The sequence below is a fragment of the Gadus chalcogrammus genome, chromosome 9 (genome assembly GCF_026213295.1).
Source record: "Gadus chalcogrammus isolate NIFS_2021 chromosome 9, NIFS_Gcha_1.0, whole genome shotgun sequence".
NCBI lineage: Eukaryota > Metazoa > Chordata > Actinopteri > Gadiformes > Gadidae > Gadus > Gadus chalcogrammus.
This window is the reverse complement of record NC_079420.1, coordinates 19,693,740-19,705,663: the sequence shown is the minus strand read 5'-3', so window position 1 is coordinate 19,705,663 and position 11,924 is coordinate 19,693,740. Positions and strand designations below refer to the sequence as shown.

General features: G+C 42.9%; 2 protein-coding genes across 2 annotated transcripts in view; both read right to left on the bottom strand.

Moving 5' to 3' along the window:
- The window catches only part of igf1ra (insulin-like growth factor 1a receptor), a 178,868-nt gene that overhangs the window by 96,239 nt on the left and 70,705 nt on the right, over positions 1-11,924 (bottom strand). The gene's annotated exons all lie outside the window — the stretch shown is intronic.
- On the bottom strand, positions 8-10,788 carry LOC130389330 (cilia- and flagella-associated protein 161-like). Its single transcript, XM_056599065.1, has 8 exons — positions 10,051-10,788; positions 9,862-9,951; positions 2,804-3,021; positions 2,623-2,704; positions 1,713-1,748; positions 985-1,107; positions 384-457; positions 8-293 (listed from the first exon to the last, which is right to left on the bottom strand). The coding sequence occupies exons 1-8, from the start codon at positions 10,120-10,122 to the stop codon at positions 104-106; spliced, it is 885 nt and encodes a 294-aa protein (XP_056455040.1). The 5' UTR covers positions 10,123-10,788; the 3' UTR covers positions 8-103.

The following is an 11,924-nucleotide window of genomic DNA, read 5'->3' as shown; positions in this document are numbered from 1 at the left end:
TGGAGCTTTTAAAGATGTTTTATTTTGGTTTCATAACTCCGGTGCGGCCCCTGTTTTAAAGAAACATAAAGTTTGCATTTTGTTACCATTTTACATGGCATGGTCACTCATTTTGGGTCGGACTGTGCGGTTCTGTTGCGTCGGCTGTTCTGTCTTTTTGGTGTCCCACAATTAGAAGCCCCGCCCCTCCAGGGTCAGAGGTGGCTATTAGCCAGTGGTTGTTGTCATTCTCAGCCTTGTGCGAATCCAGGAAGGTATGGGCTGTGACTTCATACTCACGGCCAAATGCAGTCCTGCACAGAAACAGAGTTCATCTCTCAAATGTTTACAATACAATGTGTCAATTTCTCAATGTTTAGTTTAGAACATGAACAGGTAATTACCAAAGGACTTGGTCACCCAGAACGGCTAGAGCCTGGTTTGTCTTGCAGTGTACGATCAACACTTTAACATTTGCCTGTTGGGATTTCAAGTACAATAAATGTGTCAATTATCTCCAACTCCATCTGTAAGTCAATGCTATTGCAAAAAGCTTGACACAAGGGGTATTGCAGAAACTGCATATTGACAGCATTGTTCCTCTTTTTAAAATAGGGATGCTGTGTAGTTATGACAATTTATTATAGGTTCAGCTTTGACTGTGGAGATGACATCATTGAACATAATGATGATTATCAATGGATGGTTATTTAAGGTTAGGACATGGCAGAACATCTAATATGGCAGAAATTAACGTATGATTTTGTAAATCTCATCAAAGCAAAAAGATTTGAAAGAGAAATAAAAAAAGAGACGTTCCAATGAGATTAAATCATGACATAACATAAAGGCTCGAGGGCTGAATATAGCTCTCTAGGGAAGAACTTTGGAAATAATACACTCGAAATATAGCATAGGAATATAACAAGAATGGCTGGGTGCATGAGGAAGAGATGATAGCATTTTGAGTTAATATAGAGCAAATAGATATGAGGTCAGACTTACAGGGGCGGGCAGACCCTCATACTCAAGCCTCTCCTGGGGGTCAAAGTGCACAATCTTCCACCATGACAGGAAGGAACTATCCATATTCAAACTCACTTCCTGCAGGCGGGACTTCTTTGCACACTTAAATTCAAGGAAAGAAATGTCAGCAACAAATTTGGCCGTCTCAGAATTTGTTAACGTGTTACCCACAAAGTGCACCATTTGAGTGATCCATACTTGGAAATCAATTCCTGGACTGACTGATATTTATTGCGAAGGCCAAACCTCAATATCTGGATGGTCTCTCAAGGCTAGAACTTAAGAACCAAAATGCGCTGTAAAATAAGTGAGCAAATTTCGATTTAATTCTGCACCATATCCTGTGATGCATAGCGGTTTTCCTTTTCATTTGATTCATCCAATACATCTGGTGGCATCCTACAGGTGTCAGCTTATACGACAAATACATGTCCAACCGATAGATGTCCAACTCATACTTACAAATTCCCACTATTACCTGCCTCACTTTTCCTTATTAACTATAACGGAGTAGGAAAACAAGTAAACCACTTCTGACACATTTACTGTGTTAGCAACATGAGGCAAACACACATAAATGCACAATAAATGTGGGGCTTAAAGACAAAGAGAACACAGGCCTACACAATAAGGAATAATGCCCCCCCCCCCCCCCCCCCCCCCCACCCACACACACACACACGTTTATAAACAATATCTAGACCTACCCTTTGAAAGGTCTGCAGATCACTGGTCAAACACAGCTAGGGAGAAAATAAAAGTATACAACCACACAGAGATAACATGTTTAGGGTGGTTTTACTGAGTCAAGTAACCATCAATCCCATATTTTTAGTCACAACCTGAAGTCTGTCACTAAAAATATGCTTTTGTTGTTATAGAGCATTGGTTCTCAAAGTGCGGCCCGCGGGCCAATGGTGGCCCACAGAATCATTCCTGGCGGCCAGCAATGACATACATAATTATGTAAGTTATAAAAAAAATAAAAAATATGTTTTCTTTTTATTATTATATCAATATTAATTTAAACAAATATAAATAAATATAAAGAGAAAAGTCGACTCTCTAGATTTCAATTAAATCCTTTTACATTTGTTATTTTTAATCCGACTGTACATTACTTTGAAAGGTTGAACCTCAGTTTCAGTGATTTAGACCTCACTTGACCTCATACCCGGAGGTCCACGGTGCAATGTTTTTTTTGACCACTGGGATGCTGACGGCGTTTGCCACCAATTTCTTTTTTTCTTTGGCGGCCCTTAGTCAAATTTTGGGTTCCTAAATTGGCCCTCAGTTGTCAAAACTTTGAGAACCCCTGTTATAGAGGAACAAGGGAATGTGTTGTCAAAGAAGAATTTAACCAAGCGTCAATGCAGTGCTGTTCAGAACGTGGTCTGCACCTGATGGACCCAATCTGGAGACATCAAGTTAAAAAGGTAATCTTGGCATAGTGACCAAAGAAGCCTTACTGATTAGATTAGAGAACACCAGGTCTTGCCATCCCCCCCCAGCACACATGTATCCCTCAAGACACAACGCAGCGTGTTGAACCGTCCAGGGTTGAACACATAATGATTAGATAGATAAATGATTAGATAGCAGTATATGATTACTCACAGCACCAGCAAAACCGCTTGTTGTTCTCAGAGCAAAACTTTGCCCATAATACAGAGGTGTTCCAGAAGAAGCGCCATCTATACTAAATAAGAGACATAGCAAGCATTATAACCACAACCACCACGGCGCTTACTTTAGATGGCTACAGATACAGGCTAGCACGTATGGGGAAGGTGTGTACCTTGTGATGCTAAAGGCAGTGCGGGTGCAGGGCTGTACACTTTGACCAGCGCTGACGCCACATGGGGCTTGGATGACTGGGCCAGGGGGGTTTGTCAAGCTGCTAGTGTCTGCATTGATGCTAACAGCAGTGCACCCCCTGCTGGAGCCGCCCATATTCACCAGCATCACAGTGTCGCCGATGTGTAACCCTCCATCTGTGGACACAGTGAGGTCCACCTACACACACACACACACACACACACACACACACACACACACACACACACACACACACACACACCAACACAGATGTCTTTTAAATTCGATTATATTGTATATTTATTAAATAACTATCATGATTAGAGGGACACACATTGGGGGTGACCAATCGGGTAAGGTGTGTGTGCCCTTCTTCTTCGTCGTTGTCACATAGAAAGGTGTTTAACTAAACGTATATACATATAAATGTACACAGCATACACTGAATAGGGCTGACGTGACCTCAGCCCGTACAAGGGGCGGGGGTACCTGAGCAGAGGGGGGGAAAAGAAAAGGGATTGAAATCCTCATACAAAATAACTACCTATACTAACCTGATGTTTACATTGAACGGAATACGTTAATAAGGATGAGCCAACCCACCTACGTAACAGTCGTTTCTTCTATTTGTCTAACTCATGCACCAATCTTTCATCGATCGATGCTTCGGATTTTGTGGATGCAACGGAATATATGATGCATCAATTTAGCAACATTTAAGATGATCGCGATGAGCCACACATATCCCGCACCTTGCAAGCCCACCCCCCTAAACACCCCGTTTATTCTAATGATGTCTGAACGACATCGATGTCCGCATATAAAGCATCAAGTGTCAATCACCCTCAGGGTCGAATCTCCTAAGATATAAATGCGGCAAAAATGTGTGAAAACGGCTTACAAATTATTATGCTTGCTTCATAACGTAAGGAGGAAATTATTATGCATGCTTCATTACGTAATAGGTGAATACAAATGTTATTGGCGTCGCCAACGAATGCGTTACCGGAGATAGAAAGCGTATTCTTTTGCTTATTTTCACATTTAACGAACACTTGGACAAATGTAGTTGATTTCTGTATTTAACTGAGAAAACAGTGAGTGGAGGGACGGTACCCTATAATGTTCTGCTGACTGTGACAATAATAAAAATAAAAATAATGATATACACGTGCAGCTGTGAACTAATTTATTGTAATTTATTGTATGATGTGTACTTTTAGGGTTACGATAAGACCTATCTTTTAGCGTTCACCACAAATGACTCTTAAAAGCAGTGCCAACATTTAAATATTTTTAGCCATTCAGCGAACAAAAGGCAACAGGCTGATTATCATTTAGGGGGGCACTCAATGACATGCAGAAGTGTCATCAACACACCCACTGAAGTGGTGTGAGAAATACAGACTTTATACTCCTCATTCACATATAAGGTAATTTACATTTCCTACGGAAAAAATACTACCTCAGGGGTAGTATTATTCAGGAGATTTTCAGGGTACAAATGTCAGGATATGTTGTATAGCAGGAGAATATCAGGACTTACAGGTGTGTCTGAAAGCAGCTGTGTCGGGGCATTTGATTGCATTATAATGAGTCAATTTATGGGTAACAGGGGTAATTGTTCAATGGAAGTGTAGTGTACTATGCAAGCAAATCAATTATTCAATAGCTTTAACCATTATTCAGGGCTGAAAAGAGCATTGACATTTTAAAATGCATGGCAAATACTATTTGTTAGTTGAAAATAATAATCATCATTAAGATTAAACATCTCTTCAAATGTCCTGGCCAAGACAGGCAGTAGTAGCTCACACATAGCATACACACAAAACATAAAAAATGTCCGCAGGGGGAGGGGGGATATCAATATCGCAAGACATTTTGGGAGGATCAAGGAGAAGAGTAATATTAAGTTTGAGCAAAAAAGTGTAAAGATATTTCGGGACGCTCAAGGAAGAGGGTAATATTACATTTGAGCAACAAAGTATATTCTTGAGGTGGACTCTAACATAATTCACCATACTGTGTTATCGACACGTTTTCGTTGTCAATAACACTGTCTCTTTAAGATCACGTGGCTTGTGTGTGTTGATATGCCGGTCGGCGCAATGCAGGGCTCTCAAGTCTCACGCATTCGTCGTGAGACACACAAAGTTCAACCCATGCACACGCTGACACACGCCACACTTCGTATTACTCACGCAGAGAAATTACCAATATAGCGCCCACCAATTTGCACAGCTATTTAACAGTGGAACAGGTAGGAATCAAATGGATTCCCCGTACGTAGGGTAACCTGACGTCCTCTTTTGCCCGGACATGCCCCCTTTTTGAGACACTTTTAAAAAAATGTGTCCGGGCGGAATTTGAAAATCGTCCTGGATTTTATTACAAAGCCTCAAACATGTTCACATTGAATTTGCGTTGCGTTTCTCTGGCTCGTTCACAAACTAGTTAGGCTACACCCTCCCCTACTTAGTTCTGTTCGCTTTTTTGCATTGGTGGAAGTGAGTAGGGGGAGAGGTTAAAGGGGTAGTTCGGAATTTTGGACATAGGGCCTGATTCCCAACTGAGCATTGGTATTCTTTATCACTGGAGACAGTTTCCAACACATTTCATTCAGTCCTTCTAGTTGCAGAGTTCGCTCGTGCTAGGCTAGCGCACGGCAACGGGCAATGCTAGCCTGCTATTAAAAACAGTCTTACCCACTCCACAGTACACCCGAGGTAAATCAATTATAACGCCAGACTATAGATTTAAATGTCTGTGTTGATAGAATAATGTTAGAAATAAAACGAACCTTGCATCGCATGAATCATCGAGGGACTACTTTCTCAGCAGAAGCTGAACTATGCGCCGGTTAGTTTTGTAACCGAATCACGACCGAAGAACGTAAACAGAGAAGCGTGGGACAGAAGCGAAATTGAAGGACTAGGCAACATGGTAGTTCAGTGTGCTTTTAGAAATTGTAGAAATAAACGCTACAGATGGGCACCACAAAGTTTCCACCAATTTCCAGTGCGAGATCCAGAAAGGACTCAACTGTGGCCTGTTGCTGCTGGCTTGGACATCAAAACACCGGCTCGTACATGTACGGTTCGTTGGATAAAACAAATTCCTCATAATCGTCTTCAAAAGCAGATGCATCGCTAAGTCCTACAAACGTGGCCATATCTATTTAATGGAATACGCTAATAGAATTCCTTCGTTCACTGTACTCTGCGTTTGTAGCAATGACAGCGGCAGGTAAAAAAATTAGAGCCGGTAACCTAGGTATCAGTCCGCCGCTGCCGTAGCCTACTACCAGGAATATAACACTGCTGCTGAGACCCAGCAATTCCCTCAAAATGCAATGCAATGCAAGGTTGGTTTTATTTCTAACATTATTCTATAAACAGACATTTAAATGTATAGTCTGTCGTTATAATTGATTTACCTCGGGTGTACTGTGGAGTGGGTAACACTGTTTTTAATAGCAGGCTAGCATTGCCCGTTAACGTGCGCTAGCCTAGCACGAGCGAACTCTGCAACTAGAAGGACTGAATGAAATGTGTTGAAAACTGTCTCCAGTGATAAAGAATACCAAAGCTCACTTGGGAATCAGGCCCTTTGTACAAAATTCCAAACTACCCCTTTAAGTACAGCCTTCAGATTGGACGGTTTGACCTGAGAGTTACCGTCATGTTTTGTATATATATTTTTACCATTATTGTTTTATAGGGACAAACATTAACAAATTTCGCCTACAGGGGATTGATGGAGTTCTATCTATTGAACAGAAAGAAACACTTGGCCATACTTTACACACTTTACCACAGCATTGGCCTATTGAATGTGACAGATATATTTGAAACATTGGACTGAATGCCACATAAATATATATTTTTGCACGTTTGCAACATTTACAATTTCAGGGGAAAGTATATGCCTCTACTGGTGTTGCTTAGGCCAATAGCCTTTTGAGGCAGTATTGTTTCTGAATATAAGTGTTAGGGACAATAATGCTTACTATCATACATTAGTCACCATGTCTCTTGAGACATTTGTATGCAGTCACATGTTAATATAGCCTGGTTCTACCAGACTCTCGTACTTCACTTAATTTCATTTGTACAGAGAGTCTGGACCTAATCAATTGACAAACGTTAACTCACTTGAAGGCGGGTGTCTGTTGAAGTTTAAAATGATTGGATCTGCCCAGTGCCACTCTGGATCTGCCATAACCAATCGCTAACGTTTGGTTGTGACGTATGTCATGCGCCGGGAATCACGCGCAGGTTGTACACAAACCAAACACCTTGCGCGTCTGCACGAAAATGTCCGTCAACGACAGCTGCAGGTTTTGTTCGTCAAATTTAATTTATCAGGGAAAAAATTGCACATTGTAAATCAATATTTTATAGTAAGGCCAGAGATGATGTATGCAGTCAACTTTCGAAGCTGGGTCTAATCGTTGACAACACGGCACGCCATCGTCATTGTTCTCAGACACACCCTCTGTTCGCTGATTGGGCGCCGCTGTGGCGGCCCCAGAAAACCAAATTACATACAGCAGGTCTAGACCTAGTACTGAAGCAGGGAAATTCAAATTGAGCGGAAGTACTTAGGCGGGCGGAGCCAGGCTAATGTTAATATACCCCCCCCCCCGACAAAATTGGTGGATTCAATGATTCGTTTCTGTGACCCAGTTCGCGTGATTCAGTTCGTCACGAGGAGTCGTTTGCGAATCGTTCGTTCGTTCGTTCGTTCAGTCGAGTTTCCGGTAGCACTAACTCCACTGAGTCTGACTGACTCAGCTGAGAACCGTGCAATGGGGTCCATTCCATGATGCGATTTACCGCTACCGGAAACCAGGCTGAACGAACATACGATTCGTGAACGACTCCTCCTAGTTCAGTCGAGTTTCCGGTGAATCGATTCACCGGAAACTCGACTGAACGTGGAGGAGTCGTTCGCGATTCAGCCTAGTTTCCGGTAACAGTGAATCTCATCATGGAATGCACGCCATTGCACGGTTCTCAGCTGAGTCAGTCAGACTCAGTGGAGTTAGTGCTACCGGAAACTCGTTCGTTCGTTCAGTCGAGTTTCCGGTGAATCGAATGGTGAACGAGACGACCGAACGAACGAGAGAGACGAACCGTTTCAGTTCGTTCGTCCTAAAGACTCGGTCATTCGAACCGGTTCGCGAACGAACGAGCCAACACTACTCTGAACTCAGTTCAAAAGCCCAGGCAATGTTTGAATATAGGCCTAACGGTTTTTATGTGAAAAAATTAACGACCGTGAGGAATTGTCTCTTAACTTCTCTTATCGCAATTTCTACAGTCTATAGACAGAACATCTTACCTAGGAGAGTTTGTCGACGGCGACACCGGAAGGGGGGATATCGTAAGACATTGCGGGATGCGGGATGGATCTTGCCGTTGTCTTTCAACGCGTGCCTGTGTGCATGCGTGTATCATATGCATGTGTGTACGGTGTGTGTGTGTGTGTGTATGCGCTGCCTTTGACTTGAAATGTCTGCGTCAGCGCACACGTGTGTGTTCGTAGGCGTGTGCGTGTGAATGCGCTGTGTATGCGCGTGCGTGCATGTGTGTGTTCGCGCGTGCTGTGTATGTGTGTGAGCTGCAGGGCGCTTGCCGTTCATGTGTGTGCGTGCGGTGTGTGTATGCAGTGTCCTGTGCTGCCTTTGTCTTGAAACGTCTGCGTCAGCTCGTGCGTTTGTGTTCGTGCGCGTGTGCATGTATGTATATGCGTGCGGTGTATGTGGGCGTTTTCGCGTGCTGTGTGTGTGTGTTAGCTGCAGGCTGCTTGGGACATGCCACTGACCAATTTGATTAAATTGTGCGACAGGCCTGCTATTATATAGTACTACTATATATATGTATATATATATATATATATATATACTATATATATATATATATATATATATATATATATATATATATATATATAAGCTGTATATAAAAATGATATATTAATTTTGAGCCGACCATGTATTCCTTGGAGACGAACAAGCATGCGAATGCGCTGATACTGCATTCCTATAGTCAGATTCAGATTCAGATTCAGATTCAGAAGACTTTATTGCCATGACATGTAAACACGTTTGGAATTTGTTTTGGTACAGTGGAGTTCACAACAGGACAGACAAGACAGGACAAGACATTGCAAATGTAAATAAATAATATAATAAATATAGAGTGCCAAAGTGCAGAGAGCTCACGTGATTGGGTACAACAGACCATTTGATCACTGGATCACTGAGTGGGGAGACAGGTCAGGGGGGGGGGGGGGGGGGGGGGCAGTGCATTTAGGAGTCGGATGGCCGTGGGGAAGAAGCTGTACGAATGTCTAGTTTTTAGAGTCTTTAGTGACCGCAACCTCCTGCCTGAAGGGAGCGGAACGAAGAGACCGTGGCCTGGGTGTGCTGGGTCCGCCATTATCTTCCTGGCCCTCCCCAGAGCCCTGCTGTTAAACAGGGCCCCAAGGGGGGGCAAGGGGCATCCAATCACCCTCTCCGCCGAGCGTATCACCCGCTGCAGCTTGGCCTTGTCCTTGGCCGCCGCTGCGGGGAACCAGGTGATGATGGCGGAGGTGACGATGGACTCGATGATGGCCGTATAGAAATTCACCAGCATGTATGTTGGCAGCTTGAATTTCCTGAGCTGCCTCAGGAAAAACAGCCGTTTCTGGGCCTTTTTCGTGAGTCCGATCGCTAGACGTTACAAGGAAATATTGTGAGAGAGCGAGACATATTCGCTCTCATCCAACATTGTAGGGGACACGTCCTCCCAGTCCGCATAGGAGGTAACGTCCCTTTAGGCCTACTACGTTCATGGTTAATTTGTTAGGCCCACATAGACATTATAGATCAATCATGTCAGGCTTTTAAGTTGATTCGGTATTCTAAATTGTCAACAGGCCCCCACAACCTCCTGTATGCCTGTCCCTTTGGGGGCATTCTGTGTGTTTTAAGAGGTGGACGGGGTGGAGCAGCGGTAGATCAATCAACACGATGAACCGCTTCACCTGTTGAAGAAGGCTGTCGTTCAGGAAGCTGCTCTTCTGGACAGCGAGCTGGCCCCTCTCTTTTCTCTCAACAAAATCTTTCAGCTCAGCCTGAAAGACATGAACACCAACGTTAACAACTTGTAGGCCACCTTTTATCCACAGTATCCAGCGGAGCATGGACACGGCTGACTTCTTCGTTTCACTTACCTCCGCTAAGTACATATCTTCGTTCCAGTTTCCGACTCGGACGTTGAGGCAGTAACTTCTGACATTTGCCATATTGCAATTGAAAGAAAACGTACTCAAGCTTAGTTAAGACACATTTCAAGGTAGTTTCTCCCTCTGGAAGTCGTTTTGTGTTTGGTATTGTCATGGTAACCTTGCGTCGTACATAATCGGCAGTGTTGCCAGATTGGGCGGGAAATCTGGCAACACTGACAGTCGGTTCCTACTTCACCATGACGTCGCTAGAGGGCAGCAGAGCGCCGCAGTGTGGTTCCGGAAGTAAAAATCCAATTCATTTTGGGTCCCATCAGAGAATGTCTAATATTCGTAGACGGGCTCTGGTCCCATGACATGCGTGTGATTTGTGTGATTGGCCGTTAAAGCTCTGACATTTGGTGGTTCACGTATATAAACACAAATTCCAAGTCTGAAAGTGTTCTTTCCTTGACTAATACAGCTAATTGTGTTTTATTTTTAAGATATAATGTGAAATTGTTTGCTATGTCAAATATATTGTATAAATCCCTCTAGTCTAAAAGCAGTCGGCAGACACCAGTGGTTCCTTTGACGGGTTTTATTGCAGACTTTTACTCCAACTTCACCGTGAAAACTATAGATGAACACACAGTACAACAGAAACGGCATTAGCCTTACATAAGATCATAAATAACACGGAACACAAAGAGCCAAACAAGCCAAACGAAATACAGGGAAACAACAAAAAACATAGCCTACCTCGTTGGCTGCATGCTATTTGCAGGGACTTTGAAACTAGATTCATCACAAGCTGTTCACCTTCTCTCATGCCGCATCTCTAGCTGACAAAGAGTAATCTTCTAGAACAATCCGCCTTACACGTGACGTCATTCAACTAACTATTTAAAGGTGACATATTATGCTATTTTTACAACAAGTAAACATAGCATTTGAGTTTCCAAAAACATGTTTTTGAAGCTGTTTGCTTGAATTGACTTTTAGGAAAAAAAATCTCGCCTACAGCTATTCTCTCTGGTTCAGTCCCTTTCAGAATGCGCTGTTTCAGGGGGGTGTAGCTTCAATGCAAATTAGCTACCGCCCATTGCATTTGGACACACCCTTCTAACAAACTGTTACCATGGTTACGGAGAGAGTGTACGTAGCATGTGAAATTAGCGGACATGGCAGCTTCAGTGGTTCAACCATATATGTTCGAACCTGAATCGGATCCTGAAGAAGGAGAGGAGGCTCCTGCAGAACCTTAGGCTCCGAGAATTCAGCAGGATGCTTCTGAATGGTTAGTCAAAGAAAAACTTTCTATTTTTTAAGGAACTTTTCAACGTCATTGTCTGAGTTTCCCGTATAAGTTAGACGCTAGCTACTGGCACTAGATATATAGAAGACATTAGAGTTGCCGCGGTGTGGACATTTTCCCACCGAGTAATACACTCGCGTCAACACCGGTATTACCGAGTATACACGGTAGGCCTATAAACTTTGAAACTAGGTCAACCGCCATCTTTTCCGTCAACTCTCCTCTCACACTCTGTGACAGTGTCTGAATCTCTGTCTAATCAATACTTCATTCACTGCCTCTACCGTGTTCATTAGAATATTATGAATAGTCTGCGTTGGGTTCAGATGCTTGAATCAGACGCTTGCAGTGACAGAACTTGTGATTCAGTATGCATGGTAAGGTGCTCTTGGAAAATATGTGTCATAGTTGTAGTGCAAACGAAATAAAAATAAGTATCTAGTAGCCATCTTTAGAAGCTAGGCGATTATATAGTAAGCCTATTGAATTTACACTACTACTAGTAGTATAACTATATTTTTCTTCTATTTCACAAAAAGTGAAATTATGTCAACCAGATGTGTTT

Excerpts from the sequence above, each read along its gene's own strand:
- LOC130389330 (XM_056599065.1), bottom strand. The coding sequence starts at position 10,122 with ATGGCAAATGTCAGAAGTTACTGCCTCAACGTCCGAGTCGGAAACTGG. Across the intron at positions 3,022-9,861 it reads ACGACAGCCTTCTTCAACAG|GTGGACCTCACTGTGTCCAC; the intron begins GTGAAGCGGTTC and ends GTGTGTGTGTAG. Across the intron at positions 458-984 it reads ATGAGGGTCTGCCCGCCCCT|GCAAATGTTAAAGTGTTGAT; the intron begins GTAAGTCTGACC and ends AAATCCCAACAG.